At 45.1% G+C, this 24,682-nt stretch overlaps 1 protein-coding gene across 1 annotated transcript in view; it reads left to right on the top strand.

The window, feature by feature from the left end:
• The window catches only part of LOC108801427 (solute carrier family 23 member 1-like), a 139,151-nt gene extending 118,910 nt beyond the window's left edge, over positions 1-20,241 (top strand). Inside the window, exons 6-7 of the mRNA XM_018573320.1 lie at positions 14,996-15,116; positions 20,050-20,241. Of these exons, the coding sequence (XP_018428822.1) occupies positions 14,996-15,116; positions 20,050-20,241 (313 nt within the window). The remainder of the gene's footprint in view (positions 1-14,995; positions 15,117-20,049) is intronic.
• The last annotated feature ends 4,441 nt before the right edge of the window (positions 20,242-24,682 follow it).

Raw genomic sequence — 24,682 nt, 5'->3', positions numbered from 1 at the left:
CATGGCGCCAGATAGCCATGGGAGTCCCGTCAGCGGCACCGGAGAAACCTGTACCTCCATGCGCACCCACTGTTTGTGGGCTGAGTGACAGCACCAATCGATTACTCTATTGAGGTGTACAGCTCTATAGTAGAGGGCCACGTCAGGCAGTCCAATCCCTCCTGAGGCTTTTGGCATTGCTAGGAGGCGTCTGCTTATTCTGGGTGCCCCATTCGCCCAAATGTATGACAGGAACAGCCTGCGGAGGCGGGCAAAGAAGGCTGGCGGAAGACAAATAGGCAGCGCTTGCATTATGTATAGGATCCTAGGTAGTATGGTCATCTTGAGCGCGGTGCAGCGACCAAACCAAGTGACCGTGAGAGCTTGCCATTTTTTCAGGTCTAGTTTAATCTGAAGCAAGAGAGGGGTAAAGTTGGCGTCATATAATGATTCCAAATCAGAGGTGAGAAAAGTGCCCTGGGCAAAGATCGTTCCTCCCATCGGAATGGAAATTGGGCCTGGATATACACCATCTCCGCCGGAGGTAGAGTGATGTTCAAAGCAGCCGACTTTGTCCAATTAATAGCCAAATTCGAGAGAGCTCCGTATTCTCTAAACTCCCGCATAAGTTCCGGGAGGGAAGAGCGAGGCTGGCATATGAAAAATAGGAGGTCGTCAGCGTACGCTGCGACCTTATGGTCCACCGAATGGAGCCGGTGGCCGGCTATTCGACCATTAAGTCTCACATGACAGAGAAAAGGTTCCAACGCTAGGATGTACATCAATGGGGATAGGGGGCAGCCCTGTCTCGTCCCATTCGTGAGAGGGAAGTACGGAGATCTGGTCTCATTGACCCGTATCGCCGCTGTGGGACATGAATAGAGGGCGAGTAGCCATGACAACATGTTTGGGCCAAGTCCGATGTGCTGAAGGGTGGACCTTAAAAACGCCCAATCCACCCTGTCGAACGCCTTTTCGGCATCTGTGGAGAGGATCATCAGCGGAGATGAGGTGGAGCGAGCCCCATGAATGACGTTGAGGGCTCTAGCCGTGCTATCCCTGGCCTCCCTAGTTAAAAAAACCCTACTTGATCGTCTTGCACTATGACGATAGGCGAGAGCCTGTTGGCCAGAATTTTCGCGAACAATTTGATGTCGGCATTAAGTAGGGCTATTGGACGGTAGCTCCCGCATTGCGCGGGGTCCTTCCCTTCCTTAGGGATCACCATTGCCCTAGCCCTCCACAAGTCCGATAGTAACCTGGAGCATTTTTCAGGAATGTTTAGGCCCCTAGCATTCAAGGAGTAGACTGACAGTGGAGCCATGGCCTCCACCAGCTATGTACCCAGTCGGGGTACGGGTCAGTATGGCAGGAGGGAGAGGAGGGGCAGGAGGGAAGGGGGGGGAGAGAGGGGAGCGGGAGGGCAGGAAGAGTGTGAGGGTGGATACGGGGCAGAAGCGAGATGAGATAGCGCAGAAGGAGGGAAGCAGAGTTCTAGCAGGAAGAATCAGAAAAGGAGGAGAATGTCGCTGACACTGACTACAGGTCAGCCAAAAGTTTCAATTAGCGAACACCCCTGTGTGAGTAGGGCGTGAACGCTTGACCTATGGGGGTCGAGTGGTCAAAACAATAGCGGTATTGGAGATGCATCGGCTCGGCAATCTATCCCCACAACCACATCATAGACAAAATGAAAAACAATAATTCTTACCCGGACCGAGATGGCAGCGGGGACGAAGAAGCCTGTCAGGGCTGACTGTCGGGAACTCCGGAGCTGCGGCTGGTTGTCCTGAGGTCGGGACATACGGAGGATGCGGATTATCGTCCCCTGTAGAGTGGGTGAGTGCCGGCCGGTACAGAGCTCCAAGAAGACGCGTCTTTACGGCGCCATTGTTAAGCCACGCCCCCCAGTAAAAACTTTTAACCACTTGAAGTCCGTGGTGTTAAAACACCTTCCTGTCCAGGCCATTTTTCAGTATTCAGCGCTGTGGTACTTTGACTGACATTTATTCCATCATGCAACGCTGTCATGAAATGAATTTTATACCATTTTTTAGGGACAGCTTTCTTTTGGTGGTATTTAATCACCACTGGGGTTTTTATTTTTTACTATATTAAGGAAAAATTACCGAAAATGTAAAAAAACAAAAAACTGTTTCCCCTATATTAAATGATAAAACATTTATTATTTTTATTTTTTGGTAAAATATAAAAGGCGGGGTCACGTCAGGTAAAAAGACACCACACATGTCAAGCATCACAAAGCATGCGCGCGCACGCAAAACCTAAAAAAAATACAATACCCAAAATTGGCCATAGGCGACGCTTTAAAAGCTTTTACCGCTCATCAATTTAGTGTTATCAGTGATTGGCCCTAAAATTATGGCTCTCACTCCGATGTTCACGACGATATGTAACATGTGTAGCGCAATTGTCATTTTCGCACGCTGGGGCATCGAACGCAAATTTACGTTTATATGTGCGTAAATGGGGGGGTGGGGGACTTTTGTGTGTGTTTTTTTAACTTTTTTATATGTGACTTTTATTTTTTTAAACTTTCTTTATGTTTTTTTTACACTTATTGTTATTGCTATCAGGGGGATAACAATCTTGTGTTTTTTCTGCGCGCACGAGCAGAAAAAAAAGCCGTCTCATGACGGCAACCCGCAAATGTGAGTCTGCCGTCCGTCCGTTTTTTGTCAATGGGTGGACGGCAAGAGATTAAAGCGTCGCCTATGGCCAATTTTGGTTGCGGTCGTTTTCTGCATTTTCGCGGGCGCGCAAAAATTTTAAGCTTGACATGTTTGGTGTCTATTTAGCTGAAGTGACCCCGTCTTTTATATTTTACCAAAAAATTGGGGTGATAATAAATGTTTCATAACATTTTATAGGGAAACACGTTTTCAAAATTTAGGGTACTTTTTTTGATATATAGTAAAAAATAAAAGTGGTAATTAAATACCACCAAAAGAAAGCTCCATCTGTCCCCAAAAAATGGTATGAAATTCGTTTCAGTACAGCGTTGCATGACGGAATAAACATCAGTCAAAGTACCGGAGCGCTGAATACTGAAAAATGGCCTGGCCAGGAAGGGGGTGAAACACCATGGTCTTTAAGTGGTTCATGAAGCTATTAGTGTGTTTTTTTAATGAGTGTGTGTGACATGTGTGTGATGTGTGTGTTTCATTACGTGTGTGGGGGTTTTTTTTAACCACGTAAATGTACGTCCTCCGCTGCAAGTGGTTATACCAAGAACACGGCTGCTCCTGCAGCTGTGTTCTTGGTACCATTTTAAACAGTAGACGATTGCCATTTAAATACAACTGATCCAGCATCTGTACAGGCGCTGGATCGCTTGTACGTTGCCGCGCCCTGTCCCCCTCCCACCCTCCGGTGCCGCCGTCAGCTTGCCGGGCTCATCTGTCCCTTGTGTGAGCCGGGGCCCGGCGTGGAGGGTCTCCCATGACAGATCGGAGGAGAGATCCATGGCTTCTAGCCACGCATCTCTCCTCCGATCACTGGACCCGGAAGTGATGTGCACTCCAGATCCCAGCTACAACCCAGAAAAACCGGAAGAAACTGAAAAGGCCGGCTTTTTCCCTGCAAAACTATTTATTTTCTGGAACCTCTTAGCCCCTCAGGCATCTTGGATTCCCATCTCATCAACTGTCCCTTACCTTGATACCAGCAGGGGTGCCCAAGTCTGGCTTCCTGATTGGATGGGAGGCCTGGAAAGCCGCAGCCACACTCCCTCACAGCTTCTCAGGCACAGAGGACTGCTGCTGATGTGAGGAAGGAATGTGGCAAGTGCTGCTGCGCTCTGTATAGATTGCCACCTTTTCTTCAGGTGAAACCCGAACACTCTAGCAACCCATGGGAAATTGTTTTGGGAGGATATACAACAGAGAGCAAGGAGGGAAATAAGGAGAGAGAGCCAGGAGAGACAGCGAGGAGAGAGATGAGAGACAGCCAGGGGAGAGAGTCAGGGAAGAGAGGGAGAGAGAGAAGAGAAAGCCAGGAGACAGTGAGGAGACAGTGCTCTCTCCTCGCTCGCTCTCCTGGCTGTCTCTCCTCGCTCCTAGGAGAGCGGGCGAGGAGAGACAGCCAGGAGAGAGAGTGAGGAGAGAGACAGCCAAGAGAGAGCGAGCGAGGAGGGACAGCCAGGAGAGCGAGCGACGAGAGACAGCCAGGAGAGAGAGTGAGGAGAGAGACAGCCAAGAGAGAGCGAGCGAGGAGGGACAGCCAGGAGAGCGAGCGACGAGAGACAGCCAGGAGAGAGAGTGAGGAGAGAGACAGCCAAGAGAGAGCGAGCGAGGAGGGACAGCCAGGAGAGCGAGCGACGAGAGACAGCCAGGAGAGAGAGTGAGGAGAGAGACAGCCAAGAGAGAGCGAGCGAGGAGGGACAGCCAGGAGAGCGAGCGACGAGAGACAGCCAGGAGAGAGAGTGAGGAGAGAGACAGCCAAGAGAGAGCGAGCGAGGAGGGACAGCCAGGAGAGCGAGCGACGAGAGACAGCCAGGAGAGAGAGTGAGGAGAGAGACAGCCAAGAGAGAGCGAGCGAGGAGGGACAGCCAGGAGAGCGAGCGACGAGAGACAGCCAGGAGAGAGAGTGAGGAGAGAGACAGCCAAGAGAGAGCGAGCGAGGAGGGACAGCCAGGAGAGCGAGCGACGAGAGACAGCCAGGAGAGAGAGTGAGGAGAGAGACAGCCAAGAGAGAGCGAGCGAGGAGGGACAGCCAGGAGAGCGAGCGACGAGAGACAGCCAGGAGAGAGAGTGAGGAGAGAGACAGCCAAGAGAGAGCGAGCGAGGAGGGACAGCCAGGAGAGCGAGCGACGAGAGACAGCCAGGAGAGAGAGTGAGGAGAGAGACAGCCAAGAGAGAGCGAGCGAGGAGGGACAGCCAGGAGAGCGAGCGACGAGAGACAGCCAGGAGAGAGAGTGAGGAGAGAGACAGCCAAGAGAGAGCGAGCGAGGAGGGACAGCCAGGAGAGCGAGCGACGAGAGACAGCCAGGAGAGAGAGTGAGGAGAGAGACAGCCAAGAGAGAGCGAGCGAGGAGGGACAGCCAGGAGAGCGAGCGACGAGAGACAGCCAGGAGAGAGAGTGAGGAGAGAGACAGCCAAGAGAGAGCGAGCGAGGAGGGACAGCCAGGAGAGCGAGCGACGAGAGACAGCCAGGAGAGAGAGTGAGGAGAGAGACAGCCAAGAGAGAGCGAGCGAGGAGGGACAGCCAGGAGAGCGAGCGACGAGAGACAGCCAGGAGAGAGAGTGAGGAGAGAGACAGCCAAGAGAGAGCGAGCGAGGAGGGACAGCCAGGAGAGCGAGCGACGAGAGACAGCCAGGAGAGAGAGTGAGGAGAGAGACAGCCAAGAGAGAGCGAGCGAGGAGGGACAGCCAGGAGAGCGAGCGACGAGAGACAGCCAGGAGAGAGAGTGAGGAGAGAGACAGCCAAGAGAGAGCGAGCGAGGAGGGACAGCCAGGAGAGCGAGCGACGAGAGACAGCCAGGAGAGAGAGTGAGGAGAGAGACAGCCAAGAGAGAGCGAGCGAGGAGAGAGCACTGTCTCCTCACTGTCTCCTGGCTTTCTCTTCTCTCTCTCCCTCTCTTCCCTGCCTCTCTCCCCTGGCTGTCTCTCATCTCTCTCCTCGCTGTCTCTCCTGTCTCTCCTCGCTCGCTTTCCTGGCTGTCTCTCCCCACTCCTTCTCTTAGTCGCCTCTCCTCACTCTTTCTCCTGGCTGTCTCTCCTCGCCCGCTCTCCTAGGATCGCTCTCCTGGCTGTCTCTCGACTGACTCCCAGCTCTCTCGACTGTCTCTCCCTTGGCTATCTCTCTTGGCTGTCTCTCCTAGCTGCTTCTCCTCGCTCTCTTGGCTTTCTCTCCTCACATGCACTCTCCTGGCTGTCTCGCCTCACTCTCTCCCCTGGCTGTCTCTCCCCACTCCTTCTCTTAGTCGTCTCTCCTCACTCTTTCTCTTAGTCGCCTCTCCTCACTCTTTCTCCTGGCTATCTCACCTCACTCTCTCTCCTGGCTGTCTCTCCTCGCTCTATCTTCTGGCTGTCTCTCCTCGCTCTCTCTCAGCTGTCTCTCCTCACTCTCTGTCTCGGCTGTCTCTCCTCATTCTCGGCTGTCTCTCCTCGCTCGCTCTCTCTTGGCTGTCTCTCCTCACTTTCTCTCTCTCTTGACTGTCTCTCCTCGCTCTCGTGTGGCCCTCTCTCCTGGCTGTCTCTCCTCGCTCGCTCTCCTGGCTGTCTCTCCTCGCTCGCTCTCCTGGCTGTCTCTCCTCGCTCGCTCTCCTGGCTGTCTCTCCTCGCCCGCTCTCCTAGGAGCGAGGAGAGACAGCCAGAAGATAGAGCGAGGAGAGACAGCCAGGAGAGAGAGTGAGGTGAGATAGCCAGGAGAAAGAGTGAGGAGAGGCGACTAAGAGAAAGAGTGAGGAGAGGCGACTAAGAGAAGGAGTGGGGAGAGACAGCCAGGGGAGAGAGTGAGGCGAGACAGCCAGGAGAGTGCATGTGAGGAGAGAAAGCCAAGAGAGCGAGGAGAAGCAGCTAGGAGAGACAGCCAAGAGAGATAGCCAAGGGAGAGACAGTCGAGAGAGCTGGGAAAGACAGCTGAGAGAGAACGGTGAGAGACAGCCAGGAGAGCGAGCGAGGAGAGACAGCCAGGAGAGCGAGTGAGGAGAGACAGCCAGGAGAGCGAGCGAGGAGAGCGAGGGAGGAGAGACGGCCACACGAGAGCGAGGAGAGACAGTCAAGAGAGAGAAAGTGAGGAGAGACAGCCAAGAGAGAGCGAGCGAGGAGAGACAGCCGAGAATGAGGAGAGACAGCCGAGACAGAGAGTGAGGAGAGACAGCTGAGAGAGAGCGAGGAGAGACAGCCAGAAGATAGAGCGAGGAGAGACAGCCAGGAGAGAGAGTGAGGTGAGATAGCCAGGAGAAAGAGTGAGGAGAGGCGACTAAGAGAAGGAGTGGGGAGAGACAGCCAGGGGAGAGAGTGAGGCGAGACAGCCAGGAGAGTGCATGTGAGGAGAGAAAGCCAAGAGAGCGAGGAGAAGCAGCTAGGAGAGACAGCCAAGAGAGATAGCCAAGGGAGAGACAGTCGAGAGAGCTGGGAGAGACAGCTGAAAAAGAATGGTGAGAGACAGTGAGGAGAGACAGCCAGGAGAGCGAGCGAGGAGAGACAGCCAGGAGAGCGAGGAGAAGCAGCTAGGAGAGACAGCCAAGAAAAATAGCCAAGGGAGAGACAGTCGAGAGAGCTGGGAGAGGCAGCTGAGAGAGAACGGTGAGAGACAGCCAAGGGAGAGACAGCCGGAAGAGAGCGAGGAGAGACAGCCGGGAGAGCGAGTGAGGAGAGACAGCCAGGAAAGAGAGAGTGAGGAGAGACAAAGGGGAGAGGGAGCAAGGAGAGACAGCCAGGGAAAAGAGCGAGGAGAGAGCAAGGAGAGACGGCCATCTGAAAAATTCCTTTAAATATCGTGCCTGGGGGCCCCCCTTAAACTACCTGTAAAGTGGCACATCTGTACAATGTATAGAACCTGTTGCAGCAAAAATTACATTTGAAAAGGAAAAAAAATGACATTTAAAAAGAAAAAAAAAAGCGTGCGATTCCCCTCCCAAACAATATTAGACCCTTTAGGTCCGGTAGGAATGTTAGGAGGGAATCCCATTTAAAAAAAATAAAATGAAAATAAAAGCGTGGGACCACCGGCAAAAATGGTATGGAAGCGTGGGGTCCCCCTAAAATTCCATACCAGACCCTCGATCCGAGCACAGTTCTGGCAGGGCAGGAAAGGGACGACGACGAGCGAGTGGCCCCCCACTCCCTCCCATACCAGGCCCCATGCCCTTGGCACTGGAAGGATGCATTTCCAGGGTCGCCCCTGGAAAAACACCTTGTCCTCGTGCCGATGGTAACAAGGGCCTATTCCTCACAAGTCCTGGGGCGTTTGTTGTGGGGTGTGGGCAGGGGGCTTATTCACATCAAGGTACCCAGATGCAGCTCATCCTTGTGAATGAGTAAGGAGTACTTGTACCCCTACCCAATCACAAAAAGGTTAAATACAAGTTTTAAAAAAGGGGGCAGGCTTTTGTAAAAATCCTTCATTTGAAAAAAGTATTTTTTTTTTTAATGGATCCACCGACGTAATCCAGGGTCAATCATGACGTCCAGCATTGTCCACGACGACTTGTCAAAATGAAAAAATTAATAGAAATAATAATTTAAAAAAAACGCCGTCCCATCCACTCGCAACGAGCTCTAGTTGCAAAATGGCATTTTGACAGATATCGGCAACATATAACCAATTTGGCGAAACTCGCAGTTACAGCTAGCTCGGTCCAACTGTTTACAGTTGTACGGCATCTGACAGGTGAGCCATGATTGGGCAAAGTCATCATGGGGCACTTGGCGGGAAAACAGCCTGCATAACGCCCTGACAGTTCGTGTATGCGCCGAACACACAAACTGCTGATGCTCAAGTCAAACTCACGCTCGACTCGAACATCGAGCCCATCCCTACTCAGCACTTAGTAACGCACTGGACTCTGGACTTAGGAATGAACTGGACTCTGAACTTAGTAATACACTGGACTCAGGACTTAGTAACGCTCTGGACTCAGGACTTAGTAACACACTGGACTCAGGACCCACCTGAGGCCCCACAAAGCCCACCAGAGACCCCACACAGCCCACCTGAGAGTGACCCTGCAGAGCACACCATAGATCCTGCACAGCCCATCTGAGACTCTCTATGGTGGGCTCTGTAGGGTTTCAGGTGTGCTGGTTAGGGTCCCTTTCCCTGAACATGCAGCTCCTTACCTGCCGCTGCTGGGGCCCGGCCTCTCCCGCCTCTGGACCGGCACTGCTATGGCCCGGCCTCTCTCGCCGCAGGACTGCCGCTGCTGGTGCCTGGCCTCCTCTATCTCCGCTGTTAGTGGGTTTGGGGGTGCCTGGACCCCTGACATCGGTAGTACCCCCCTGATGGCGGCCCTGCACACGGTACAGACAGAGCATGCTCACACAGCAAGGAAGGCTTCTATTGCATGACTGAATACTGTGGTAGAGGTTTCCAGCCTTCTGAGAGGATATATGGCTGCCATATGTCTGATCACCCCCTAGTGACGGAATGTGTGAGCACACATATCAGAGCAGGACTTAGCTGTTCCTAGCACCTCCTGGTCGTGGGCACTCGGGCTGTGCCCGAGAACCTAAACGGTCAGTCCGCACCTGTTGTGCTCAGGATGATTAGGGTGTGCTCAGGCACAGCCATGCACATGTCTATGCTTTTAACTAGCCAATTGTGTCTTCCTTCAGGATGTGAGTAGAATAGATGCATGCAATCTGGTGGATAGGAAACCCACCTAGTCTTTTCCTGTCCACACTTCTGATCTCTCATCTCTATAGAAAATCAGTCTCCTGTAATAGGCTAACTGGGAAACTATTTAGCACACCAACACCCAACCGGAAAGACAAGTGCATCCCTTCTAAGAAAATACCATGGGCTCTCTGGGGCTGCTTGTCACACTATCCTGATAAGTTTTCTATATGAAACCTCTACATTTTAAAAGCTGTGGTTAAATGGATAATTTTTTATAAGTTTGGATTTATTGTTTTCAATGGCACTTTATAATTTTATATAGAATAGTATTTTTAAAACATGGCAACACATATAATATATTGTAGTAGATAGCATCTAATTATTATTTTAATTTTTGTTTATTGTTCTTTTTAAATTAGGATTGGGGTTTTCTTAACCTCTTGCCGTCCGCCCGTAGTAGAAAAACGGACGGACGGCACTGCTGCATTGGCGGGTTGCCGTCGCCAGACGGCATTTTTTTTCTGCTCGCGCGCGCCCCCTAGCAGGCACGCACGGGCAGAAAAGGCCCGTCCAATGCGAACACCCGGTACCGGGTGTTTCACATATAGGCGATCAGCGGGTCCATAGCCCGCCGATCGCCTATATGTGCTCGTTCGCGGCACCCCCCCCACCAGGGTTGTTATCCCCCTATATAATAGCAATAACAATAAGTGCAAAAAAATAAATATAAATAAAAAAAAATAAAAGTAACACATAAAAAAGTAAAATAAAATAAAAGTCACATATAAAAAAAGGGGAAAAAACCCCCCCAAAATGTTTAACTCCCCCACCCCCACGTTTACGCGCCTATAAACGTAAATACGCGTCCGGTGCCCCAGCGCGCAAAAATTACAATTGCGCTACACATGTTACATATCGCCGCGAACGTCGCAGTGAGAGCAATCATTTTAGGGCCATCAATCACTGATAACACTAAACTGATGAGCGGTAACAGCTTTTAAAGCGTCGCCTATGGCCAATTTTGGGTATTATCGTTTTTTGAGGTTTTGCGCGCGCACGCAATTTTAAGGCTTGACATGTTTAGTGTCTTTTTACCCGACGTGACCCCATCTTTTATATTTTACCAAAAAATTGGGTAATAATAAATGTTTTATCATTTAATATAGGGGAAACTGTTTTTTTTTTTTAAATTTCGGTAATTTTTCCTTAATATAGTAAAAAAATAAAACCCCCAGTGGTGAATAAATACCACCAAAAGAAAGCTCTATCTGTCCCCAAAAAAGGGTATAAAATTCATTTCAGTACAGCGCTGCATGACGGAATAAATGTCAGTCAAAGTACCGCAGCGCTGAATACTGAAAAATGGCCTGGATGGGAAGGGGGTTTAACACCGCGGATGTCAACTGGTTAAAGCTGAACTCAGCAGAACTGTGGAAAATGTAAAAAAAATTTAACTTGCAGTAGCGCATCCTACACACGTCAAGGGTTAAAAAAAACAACTTTATGCCTAGGGTACCAGTAAAAAGGACACCTCCCTCCCAAGGCTGGTCATGGGCAGGGTACTTCCTCACCTCAATATTTGCGCTTCCTACACACGGCAAGGGTTATTTGCTTTACTTGGCCAACACATGGATAAAGCCCACACACAATAAAAACTTTGGCCCCCTTGTCGCTATAGAAAAGAGAACATAGTTGCACAAAGATTTTCCACAATGTACTAGATTAAGTACTTGTTGTTGTTTAAATGTACTCCCTATGGTTTAAAAAAAACTATTTAGATTATATCTGGGAGTCCATATAATTTAACTATTTGAATTAGAATTCGATCAGTGACTAAATAATACTTGAAAAATACAAAAATATGGTAATGTCAGAAAACATGACCAGCCAGAAGTCACTTGGAAGACCAAAGTCTGAATATGTTCAAAATGTATGCTTTTATTGTCTTATACAAAAATGTTACAATAAATAGACCCTTCACAGCACCAAAAAAAACCTTCATATTAAAAATATGACAATGTTGTCTTCATACCAACAGACATTCATACAGCACTCCTTAACTCGTCCTAATTGGCTCTATATGATGATTGCTTCTATCTAAATCCATGGCATGTTCAAATTAATTAACCATTTAACACATATAATATATTGTAGTATACAAAAAAAGCAGTCCAAGATCTAAGTATTCGGGCGTTCCTCCTAAGCAATGCATGAAATTTGACCAGTAATAGTATTGATACTGTTATCAGGATGAATATAACTTGTTGCAAACATTTGTAAATAGATGTATCCAATGTTACAATTAAACAGTGTACTTGTTTCACCACTTGATGTAGTTCAGTCTCGCAACATCAGATTTGATTGAATTACTCAGCCTTTATGACTGCTTCCTGTTTCTATCTCCGTTCATGATTCTATTATCTCATTCATAGAGGCTTCCAGGTAAATCATCTGTTGTTAACTCATCCATGACCTGTACAAAAGTTCAGAAAATGCAAATTTCCTTGCTGTGATTAAACACAGATCGATGCCAACTTAAGGACAATGTCCTTGATTGTGCTAAACCTAGCAGGTTCACAATGCTTTATGCTATCAGAACAGTTCTTAGAAAGAGCTCTTACCCGTTGGCCGGCATTAGATAAATTTTACTCACGGTGATGATTGGATGCAATCAGCTGTATAGCACCAGGAACGTTCACAGCACTTTTACACTTGTCCAGTAAGACTTGTATTCAGTTCAAATTTCATAAAAAATATCTGCCAAGGATTCTACCAAACGATCATGGCTTGTGGTAGATGAGTCCCAGGAGGACAGGTGTGTGCTTCTGTGTTGACGCATTCAACCCCACCCACAACGGGGCTTCGTCAGAACGTAAGGTGAGAGCAATGTTAGCTTCCTTAAAAAGCCCTTACAGTTCGTTTTAGGAATTAACCTTTTCCTTGGTCTCCACCTAAAAATTAAAGTGTGCCTTCACCATGTTAAAATAACGTTCATTATGGGTGATCAAAGCATTGCTTTTGATGTTCAAAACGGGAAAAGTTCACTATCTACAGTAGATAAGATGTTGCAACTAGGTATGAGCTGAACACCCTCGTGTTCGGCTCTAATTCGAACTTTCGAACATGGAAAAAGTTCTAATTCGAACTTAGAACTCAATGCAAGTCTATGGGGGTAGAACTCAGAAAATTAAATGTCCCCATTTTGAAGCCTTATATGCAATTTATTGGTCATAAAAAGTGTATGGGGATCCGGGTACTGCCCTGGGGGACATGTATCAATGAAAAAAACACTTTTAAAAAATACAATTTTTATAGGAGCAGTGATTTAACATCACTTAAAATGAAACATTAAAAATGAAAAATTCCTTTAAATATGGTGCCTGGGGGGTCCCCTTTCGTGACCGTAAAGTGGTGCATCTGTATGATGTATAGAACCTGCTGAAGCAAAAATTACATTTATATACATTTTATTGATATTTATATAGAACTCTAATATATACAGAAGTCTGATATACAGAAGTCCGATATATATATATATACCTGCGGTCAGGTGCAAGACTGTAGCCAATTACAGTTTCGGAGGGTGCAGTGCATTGTGGGATGTTCCGCGGTCGAACAGACCGCGAACATCCCGCAATGTTCGGCGTTCAGCGAACGCTAGAACAGGCTATGTTCGAATCGAACCTATGTTCGAATCGAACCTATGTTCGATTCGAACATGCAGCCCATCACTAGTAGCAACTCGACATATCTGCTATTTTTTTCTTTATTTAAATATATTTATGTATTTTCAAAATATATTACAAAAACGCCTGTAAGTTAAATTCTGTAATCAGCCATTGAAGGGAAAGTGCATTCAGTTTGTAGATTCACATCATCTCTTTTTGTTGTAGAATCTTATCAAAGTGCCCTCTGCTTGCTGATACATATATACCTTTAAATTTGTAAATTTCTTAGTTCACAATTATGGTATTCTTTAAAGGGTTGTGCTATAGGACTATCTTTTCCTTTGTTTTTAATGTCTCTCACATGTTCTCCTATCCGTAGCCAAAATTGTCTTTTACATATATCTTTTTACAGGGGCACATTAGTTGGTAAATCACTTTTTCTGTAGATCAACTTATAAATTGAGTAATTTTAAATGTTTGTGCACATCTGAACTCTGAAACGCTTTTGATTTGTTTACATAGGAACATGCCTGACACTTCCCACAAGGGAACATTCCAGTTATCCTCCCATGGTCAGATAGCCACATTTTCTGTGTACTTGGAAAATATTCCAATTTAACTACCGTATTTGCCGGCATATAAGGCGACTGGGTGTATAAGACGACCCCCTAATTTTCCACTTAAAACATAGGTTTTGGGCTATACACGTCATATAAGACTACCCCACTTCCGAGGCAACACCATTTAAAAACATCATGGTAATACTGTATGTACGGTAGCTTCGGCTACATACAGTATACCACGCTGAGCCAATCACGGCGAGCGATGTATTCTATTAATGAATACAAAGCATGCTTGGATTGGCAGAGGTTGTGTACATTGCTCACCGTGATTGGCTCAGCTCGGTATACTGTATGCAGCCGAAGCTACTGTACATACAGTATTACCGCACATCCAGCGGGCTGACAGATTAGGGATGTTCGTTTTGGGCCACCTTGGCCCAAACAAACTAAAGGTATACATTGTATAAGACGACCCCCGATTTTCGGGGGATGTTTATAAGTATAAAAAGTAGTCTTATACGCCAGCAAATACAGTAGATGGTCTTTAAGATTCCAAGCTTTACCTGCCACCATCTGCTAGGGTAGGGCAGAGCTGCAACACGTGCCAATGGCGTTTCATTATTGTTGTTAATTCTTCCCACTTTGAACCAAACTGGGTAATCATTCTAATTGGACCATCGACTTATACCGTCTTCTTCTCTTTCCAAAACAGCATTTCTTCTCTAGCTCTACTGTTAATTTTTCGTTGATTATTTTTAAGGGTCTTATGAGACTAGCCTCTCTTCCTAAATCTGTGATAGAGGTATCTTGATCCCTCCGTATAGTCTTCTTTAAGGGTTCAGTTTCGTTTAATACAATGAAACTGTCCTGTAGGTATACCTCTTATCAGAGACTTTGGATGGTGGAATGTGGCATAGAGGAAAGTGTTAGCTGCGGTTTCTTTTCTAAAAGTTTTGGTCACGAAAGTACCATTCCTTATCTGTATATCAAGGTCCAAAAATGATATCCGCATATCACTTAATACATATGTGAGTTTGATGTTCCTGTCATTTTGGTTCAATGTATGTATGAAATTGCAGAACTCGTCCCTTGTGCCCTCCCAGATAATCAGGATATCATTTATGTACCTGAGCCACAACTTAATGTGGACCAGGTAAACAGGACAGCTATATAATTCCTGTTCTTCACAATATCCCGGATGGAGACAGGCGTGCGTCGGAGCCCATGGTGCACCCATCGAAGTGCCTGTAAAATCCACCTGAGAATTTGAAGAAGTTGCTATTCAAGGCATAATCGAACAGCTCCACAATTAATTAATTTTGTGAAGCTGCATATGGATAGTATTTTTCCAAAAAGAACCTTAATATGGTCTGGTATGCTCCTAACTGCACAAAGTAATTTGATGGAATATTTGTACATCTTTCATTACTGTAACAACCCTGTATATTTCTTACATAAACATGATAATGTATTTCACAGGGTTTTGACGCTGATAATATTATTTGCACAGTACCTGCGGAATGTTTCCCTTGTTTTGCCGTGTTACAAATTTGGAAAAGGAATTACCTTTTATAGAATGCAAATCTTCAAAATGTTTCCAGTAAGTAAAACAATATTGGTAAACAATTTCTTTAGAAATGAATCCTATCAGTTCAGTAATACCCATGATTTATTGATGATAACAAATATTCAGCTACAACTACTTTAGGGAATTTGTAATATATTTTGGTTAATTGTATTTTATTTTTTCCAGTTCTACATAAACTAATGTTTTATTTGATTTTTTTGTTTAAATGTATTTGTATAAAACCTTTATTTTACAAATAAACATTTATTACTGTATGTACATGTATTATGTAGTAAACATTTATTAGTGTCCCACTTCTGACTTATTCTGGCCTAATTTTAGGACAAGGTCTGTCTAGAAGGAAGAGACATTACTCACTATAGTCTAGTCTTGCTCAATAACATTATCCTGCTGCTGGCCAATTTAACACTGCTGTATTATCTATGGTCTCTTAAAGTGACACTTAACTCAGGAGTTGAATACATTTTTAGGTTTTAAGTACTATTAACAAAAATGTCGCTTATTTGGGCGATGATGCTGTAGATCTTCAAATCATCGCTAAGGCTGGGTTCACACCTGGGCGTATTTTTTCTGCTCGTTTTTTTTCGCGTTTTAGCACGTTTTTCTGTTCAGTGAAACGCGCGTTTCACTGGTGGTATGATGTTTCTTGATTTTTTTTTTCCTTATTTTCTCTTTTTACATTTTTTTTTCACTTTCAAACTTTCCGCCCCCCTGCGACGCGGCCGCTCGCAAGGGACGGAACCTGGAAGTCACCAGCCGCCGGAGGACACAGCGAGGATCGCGGACAAGGTAAGACCTGTACGCTGTATTCCCGAGTGTGACTCAGGGTTACCGCTTTGTTAACCCCGATCCACACTCGGGAATACCAATGGAAATGCGTTCGGAAAAACGCCCCAAAGAAGCTCCTGTACTTCTTTGGGCGTAGGGCGTTTTTCAGCGCGTTCCTACGCGTTGGAATACGCCCAGGTGGGAACCATGCCCATAGGAAAGTATGGGATTTCACTTGCTGGGCATTTTACAGCGCGTCGATCAGCGCTGTAAAATGCCTAGGTGTGAACCAGGCCTAAGTTGGTGCTGACACTGTCCTTTCTGGATACTTTTGTTCCCCATGGCCCCAGAGTGTGTTGTAAAGTAGCCACCGCTCCAAGCTCACTCCTGTGATGGACTACAATCTGGATACAAATTAGTAAACTAAATGTGAGAATGTAGTCCATCTTGGAGTGGTGGATACATTACAACACACACAGGTATGAAGGGGAACAAAAGTAGCCACCCTCCAGAATCAAAGACAGTGTCAGCACCAATTCAGAGATGATTTGAGAACCTACAGCCAAGTGATACACAAATAAGCAACATTTTTGTTAATGGTTAAGATACTTGAATGCATTTTTAAGATTTAACTCCAGAGTTTAGTGTCACTTTCATTCTTATAGTAAATTACCTGCTTGTATTCTGTGTTTCTAATACATCTTTGGCAATTTTCACTAATTGAAAATGCTCTGCCGCTGGCCAGTTTTACATTGCTGCATCATCTGCAATCTCTTAAATAGAAATTGGCCAACAACAGGAATGTTTTGCATAAGCAAGAACAGGCATAGCCTCAGCGGACAACTGCCAGTTTCTATCTGTCGGTTAAAGTGTACCTATGACCACATGCTAAAAAAAAGCACGTGTTGCTGTTTAAACAACTTTAAAACAGCCTTTTAACAAGTTAAAATGAAACAGATTGGGCTGCTGCTGTATGGAAGATAAGCTCTTTGTACAAGAAAAAAAATTAATTCCACAACCCAGGATCATTACTGGGATGGTGGGAACTCTGGGGCACCCAATAGAGAGGAAAAAGACCTAGCGTGCAATGCCAAATGGTGGGAGGGGTTTAAAGAGGCATGCTTAAATAAAACCTGAGCGTATTCACTGTATACATGGCACACAGATGCTACAGTCATTGTACACACAAAATATGCTTTAATAACTGTGCCACAAGCAAATGTCTCACAGACACATAAACTACATCACAATCATTTTAAAGTGTACCTCTAGGCAAAACTTTTTTTAAAAAAAATTTGGATGGAGAAGGTTAGACCTTCTGTCAGGTTTTCATTAATGTGGGTTTCTCCATTGGGGAGATTCACTTTCTGACCATTAACAATGATACAGAAAATGAAAGGAAATCCATAGTTTGAGTTGTTCCCAGAGTCCCCAGAGATTTCCAACTAGATCATCTATTCCAGGGGCAAACATCTAAACGTGGAATTCTCCTTATTTTGAGAGAATTTCTCTAACTTTCTGTTGGACAGGAAGTAAAAATAAATTTCCCAAATGGTACACATCCAGCACAAAAATAAACTGGCAGGGGTTCTGGGTATGCATGCACTTGAACGAAAGTGAAACACTTCAATTACATATGCTCTTATGCACACAGTCTACCATAAACAAGAACTCTATTAAATAGTTATTGACTACTTAACAACCAACAGTTGTTAAAACAATAAATACTTTGGTCAGGCGGATGAAAATGTACAATATATAATAAAGAGTGCATGGATCAAGAGCATATAATGAACGTAGAATGTAGACGTCAGGAGTAGGGATGAGCTAAGGTTCGCATCAAACCTGGTCCAAACATGAGCTCCTCCGAGCATAGAGATAAACTGCTTCCGTTGCCACCCAATCAGCTGTGACACAGGAATTTCCTGCCTACAGCTGCATGTAAGAGCTACGAGACGAGGCTACTAAATTTAAACATGTTCACATTAGAGGTGAGGAGATTAAGGGGGGATATGATTTCCATGTACAAAATGTTTAATGGTGGTAGCAACATTAGCGATAAACTGTTTAAAATTAACTCCGTTACAAAAACTAGAGGCCATCACCTAAAATTGATGGAAAAAAAATTCCAGCACAAGGGGCGAAGGGGGTTCTTCACAGTAAGATCAGTTAGGGTCTGGAACTCACTGCCACAGGCGGTGATTTCAGCAAATAATGTGGAATTGTTCAAGAAACTTTTGGACGATTTCTTAAGGGACCGTAATATACAGGGGTACGGGTACTCCTAGAATGAGATCCTAATAGGTTGGACTTGATGGACTAATGTCTTTATTCAACCTCAAATACTATGTAACTATGTAACTATGTAAGAAAAAGGGGCACATGGCTATATTTGGTAAGTGACACTGAACCTGAGCTCACCCCTAGTCATGAGTATGTACAGTGGTCCAGTGGTCAAGAGTTTGTAATATACAGCTTGCAGTGGTCAGAAGTAGAGATGCACAGATACTTTTCGAGTACCAGTGCAGATACTTGGCATTTTCATGAGAACTACCAGGGTTGCAGCGGTTGCAGCTGGGACCTGGCTCTGGCCCTCCACCTCTGTCCTGAAATCATTAGTCTGTATTGATTTAGAAAAATTGTCAAAAATGTATCAGTACTCGTACTTGTAAGTACTCGGCAAGTACCAGTACTCGTACTCACAAAACTAGTATCTGTGCATCCCTTTATTTATATTTATAAAAACAAAATCGTACATTAAAACAGAGATGTACAAATCCCAGGAGCTCTGTGTGCTCCTTACAAATGACAGCTGCCTCCTAATCTTTGAATTTTTCTCTAGTCTAGTCTTGGAGCTCAAAAGTATCGGTACATGTACTCGTACTTGTACCGAGTACTGTACTTGGTATCTGTGCAACCCTAGTCAGAAGTATAACATGTTCATAAAATGTATATATTACAGGGTTCAGGAGTGCATAATTCACAGAGTGCCAGGCTCAAGAGCAGAGATTAAATGTGCATACCTGTGTGGAAGAAGAGAAGGGGTTATGAGAGGATGAAGTCCTTATCTGTTGCCTTTTTAAGTGCGTTATCGACACCTATTTTTAGTATTTTAACATAGACATTTTGCTTGACATAGACATAGCAAAAGTGCCTATGACTTGATCCACTGTGACAGGATCTCTTAGCACATAAGGAATTAGGAACTTATGGCAAGAACTTGGGAAGTCTTCCCTTCAGACTCCTCTAACTCCTTCCACTGAGCCATCCTGGTCACAGCAGCTGGTCTCTGTAGTTTGGCAAGCTGGCCAGTGTAACCACATTTGCCGCTTGTACTTGTAGAGCCAGGCAGGTTATATGTGTGAGGGAGGACTGCCCATTTACCTACCTCCCACATTCCATCAGTAGTAAAAATAAAACAGGGAAAGGTGCCCTGAGTCAAAATGGTGACCATGGGAGAAGGTGGCATTTGCCACTCCCACAGCACAGAGTGCCGGCCCGTTAGCAGCTGGCCACTGGTCCCATATTTCCTGTAGAGGAAGCCTTTTCCTATGTAGAGGCCCTTACTGGAAATAATCATTTTTCTATGTAGATAATAACCCTCCTTTACTCCAGGCCCCTTGTCATTTGCAAAGACATTAAAGTGAACAACTTTGCACTTTTTAATATGTGAACCATTTATATATTCATGCAAGGTGATTGCATCCCCCTTAATTGCGTTTTCTCATGGGAGAATAAATTCAGTTAATCTCATAGCTAAGAAACTCTGTCTTAATTTAGTTGCTCTTCTCTGCATTGTCTTCAGTTTCTAAACATCCTTTTATCTCGTGTTCCTCTTTTGTTTGCTCTGCTTTTGATAATTACCATTGGGGTACCATTGGTGTATAGTGCAGTTACTTTGGGTATTCGTTGGCATGCATGCAGTACTTAAAGTAAATGATAGATTCCTTTTGGCAGTATAAAGTTTATTTTTGAATTTGGCTGCACATTTGAAGCCTTTATCTATATTCTAATATGCATCCTGTAGGGAAAGCAACGTAGAGTGTATCCACACATTCTAAAATCCTTCTGTTTATTTATTGTGATTGAATGGCAGACACCTAATATGACTGTTTTGTACACATTTAAGGGAATTTCACTGAAAGCAAACTAGAATTAACATTGCTTTCTTTTTCAGATTATCATGGCTATTATGCTTGTGTGGCTGCTTTCCTATATTCTGACATTAACTGATGTGTTTCCATCAGACAGTAAAGCAAGAACTGATGCAAGAGGTGACATAATGTCCAGCTCTCCATGGTTCCGTTTCCCATACCCTTGTATGTATTTTTTTAAATTCATGATTTACATAGTAGCTAAAGAAAATTAACTGATGTTTAGATAGTATAGTAGGCAGTTACTTATCTGAGATTTCTAACATTCTCTACTGTAAGCAGACATCTCAACTCTCCCGGATGTTCCGGGAGTCTCCCACATGTTCCGGGAGTCTCCCGCTATTAGATAGCGGCTCCCGGGCACCAGGGAGAGAAACATTTTCTCCCGGAAAGGTTTACTCTGCTAGATCTAGCAGAGTAAACCTTTCCGTGCTGTCTGTTTGTTTTTTGTTTTTTTCTGACATTGGGGCCGCTGGCCGACCGTCAGTCATGAAAAAAAAACGGCATAGGAACTAATAGCTGGATTGCTATTTCAGTTTGCAATAGCAGACTAGCTATTGCACCCGCCCACTTCTACTGTCAATCAGCAGAGGTTGACCTGAAGTTCTCTATCAGGTCCACCTCTGCTGACTGACAGCAGCAGAGGGCGGGTGCAATAGCCAGCTTGCTATTGCAAATTTAAATAGCCCATAGCAATCTAGCTATTAGTTCCTATGCCGTTTTTCTTTTCTTTTGTCCTGACGGCAGCAGCTGTCAGAACACTAAAAGAAACAGCAAATAGCAAAGGAAACATTAGCTTCTTTGTTATCTGCCATCATTTCACTTCCTTGTTGTTGTTGCACCCCGCCTGAAATGAGAAGGCAGACAGAGAGCACCTGCCTGAAATGAGAAGGGCACCTCCCTGAAATGACTTATTTCAGGTTGGGATCCCTGTGTAAGTGTCTATGCTGCCTCTACCCTAGAGGGTCTATGGCGGGGGTGGGGAACCTCCTACAAATCCCATGATGCATCTGTCTCTGGGAGTCATGCCTGCGATTGTGAGAATATTGCAATGCCTCATAGGATTTGTAGATTCACCACAGCTGGAGGGCCGTAGGTTCCCCACCTCTGGTCTATGGTGTGGATGTTTTTTTCACTGTGTCCTCTGTGTTTCTGGGTGCCATGGGTGTTTGCTTTTATTTTTTTTTAAAAGGCAATAAGGGTGCCTGCAGAGTCCGAAGAATGTGAAACATGCAAACCTATTGGATTTGAGAGAATACAGTTTATCTATAGGTTGAACTCGATGGACTTGTGTCTTTTTTCAACTTGAAAAAACTATGTAACTATCTATGCGCACACCTAAAAAAAGAAAGAAAAAAAAATTATGGCTAGCTATAGAAACAGGGTTGGGAATCCACCTGCATTTTCCAACCACTGCCAGCTTGATGACAGTTCTTTGTCTCCACAGTATATTTCCCAACCTGACACTGCAGCTTTCTCTCTGGTCTTTAAGCAAAAAAAAACCAAAAACTAAGGGCTACTTCAAAGCATATCAATTGACCTGTGTTGCTTAATGCAGGCCAAGCAAGCTGAAATCTATTGTTTCCAATAGGAAACAGTGCTCCCATTTATGTGCTGCCTTGATGGTCGATGTGCGCTGGCGGAAAATTTTGCCTTTAAATGCAGTACAACACACTACATTTCACAACACATGTTAACCACTTGCTGACCGGGGTGTTAAATCCCCTTCCTGTCTAGGACATTTTTCAGTATTCAGCGCTGCAGTAGTTTGGCTGACATTTAGTCCGTCATGCAACGCTGTACTGAAATTTATTTTATACCATTTTTTGGGTACCGATAGAGCTTTCTTTTGGTGGTGTTTTAATCACAACTGGGGTTTTTATTTTTTACTATAGTAAGTAAAAATTACCAAACATTTAAAATTACATTTCCATATTAAATTATGAAACATTTATTATGACCCAATTTTTTGGTAAAATATAAAAGATGGGGTCACGTCGGGTAAGTAGACACCAAACATGTCAAGCCTTAAAATTGTGCACGCCCGCAAAACCTCACAATACTACAATATCCAAAATTGGCCATAGGCGACGCTTTAAAAGCTTTTACCGCTCATCAGTTTAGTGTTATCAGGGATTGAGGGCCCTAAAATGATCTCTGTGGCTCTCACTCCAACGTTCACGGCGATATGTAACGTGTAGCGCAATTGTCGTTTTTTGCACGCCGGCACATCTGACGCGTATTTACTTTTATTGGTGCGTAAACGTGGGGGACTTAAGTGTTTTAGGGGGTTTTATGTACTTTTTTTATATGTGACTTTTATTTCATTTTTTTACTTTTATTATACACTTAATGTTATAACAATCCCCCTATCTGATGGCACAATGACAGGTCCTCTTTATGGAGACAGTAGAGGTCTCTAAGACCCCTAATGTCAGCTGGGGACCCCCAAAGAAGCTGATGAAGCAGAGATCTGCTTCACCAGCTTCTTCTCTGGCTATAGCAGCCAGAGATATGACAGCTGAATGCAGAAGTACTGTATTACACATTACTTCCACATTCAGACGTCGGAGGAAGTTCAGCAAGGAGGAAGATGCTGATATCCCTCCCATCTTCCTCTTGACACCCTCCTGAGCCAGTCCTGGGCTGCAGATGGGGCAGCGGAGCCCAGAATTGAAGGTGAGGGTGCAGGGGGGGACACAGCCGGACAGCAGCACTGAGGAAGGTGGGGGGGCACGCGCAGGGCAGCACATACAAGCGATCGGATGGCTATAGAGCCGCCGATCGCTTGTATGTGAAACAGCCGGTAACGGCTGTTTGCAGAGGACAGTTTTTTTTCTGCCTGTGCAGAAAACAAAAGCCGTTTATTTACAGCAACCCGCCAATGGGAGTTTGCCGTCCATGCGGTTTTTTACAACAGGTGGATGGCAAGCAGTTAAGGAAAACAAATTAAAATATTTTGACTACTGCTATGAAAAAAACACATCAACACAAGGCCTTAAAAAAAACATTTATTTTTTTAATATTTTGAATAGAATAGGTAGTATTTAAAGCCCCTGTACGGTTATTTGGGGCTTCTGGGTCTCATCAGGAAGATTTCTCTTCATCTCCTGTCCTGCAAGTAAATCCTCTCTTTAGCTGGCCATAGACCTATAGATTATCTGCAGATTTCCTATAGTCAGATGCAAAAAGTGCAACAGGATTCTCCATCTTCACATAGTTGGAGTCATTCTGCATTACTGTATAATCATCATACATCAATGCAGAATACCAGCAGCTATGCGGGACTACCTGCTATGCTGGTACCTGTAGTTGTACAGCCTCCACATATTACCTAGGGAACTAAAAGTCCCAGCATGCCCTCAGTGTACCTGTACACCCTGCCCCCACACACATACACATATCTCACAGGGAACTACAAGTCCCACCATGCAGTGGCGTCACAAGGGGGTGCGGCCCGCACCCGGGTGCCACCATTGGAGGCGGTGTCATGTGGTGTACAGGCATAATGAGGGCATGCTGGGACTTGTAGTTGTACAGCCTCCGCGTATCAGCTAGGGAACTACAAGTCCCAGCATGCCCTCACTGTTTCCACTGCCGATTACTGGGCAACAGGGCACCATACAATTCCCAAAACTTCATACTTTCATTTTTCCCACTGCCAAATAATCAGCAACAAGGTACCATTGAATCCCCATAGCCTCATGCTTTGATTTTTCCACTGCCAATTTCTCGGCAACAGAGTACCAAACAAACCCCAATGCCTCATGCTATGATTTTTCCACTGCTAATTACTCAGCAACATACAATTCTCAAAGCCTTAAACTTTAACCCATGAACCACACCATTCTTCATCACACCCCCAGGTGACTTTCCTGAAAACACAGAGCCTATCTTGCAACCCTCATCTATAAGTCAACATTGCACTGGGTGACAGGAACAGACGCTGCCCCAGAGTCTAGGGTCAAATGTTTCCTATTTGTTATAAACAGATACTACCCATCAGGAACAGCCACCGTCCCACAACCCAGAGGTCAGAAAGAGCCAGCCCATTACTCCTCCCTCCTACTTCCTCCTCCCCTCCTCTGGAGCTTGAATAGAACAGATAAATTCCTTGCAACCAAGCACACCCCACCTCTGGATCACCCGCAGACACACCCACCAAGAAGTGTTTCCTAGGTCACTGGAACACTATAAGTAATCCCCCAGCAGCCCCCTGCACATGTACACATACCAGGAGACTCTGCCACATCTCAGCAAGGTACTGTCCTTCCATATCTCTCTCTTTCTCTTCTATAGAACATAATCTCCAACCCGCATGCACTGAAATGTATACTGATGGCCTCCTGTAACTTGCTTCTATCAAAAATTGTGATGAAATAAATATAACCCCCACACTGCTACCATACAGGATGTATGTATTGTATCATCAAATAAGGTGCCTATATGTCAAATATAATCTTTTATTATGGTTAAAAAGATATTATTTAAAATAGGTTTCCAACAGATATCAGCATTCTCTTTATATATTTGTGACATTGATATTTTATATTTTTGTTGTTTATATAACTTTTATCTGTTAAGAGTCTCTCCACACCCTCCTGAAGAAGTGACCAGCAAGAGCCATGAAACACATTGAGACAGTGTTTTTTATGT

The sequence above is a fragment of the Nanorana parkeri genome, unplaced genomic scaffold (assembly GCF_000935625.1).
Source record: "Nanorana parkeri isolate BGI_ZX_2015 unplaced genomic scaffold, ASM93562v1 scaffold2334, whole genome shotgun sequence".
NCBI classification, from domain to species: domain Eukaryota; kingdom Metazoa; phylum Chordata; class Amphibia; order Anura; family Dicroglossidae; genus Nanorana; species Nanorana parkeri.
This window is presented reverse-complemented; position numbering and strand designations above follow the sequence as displayed.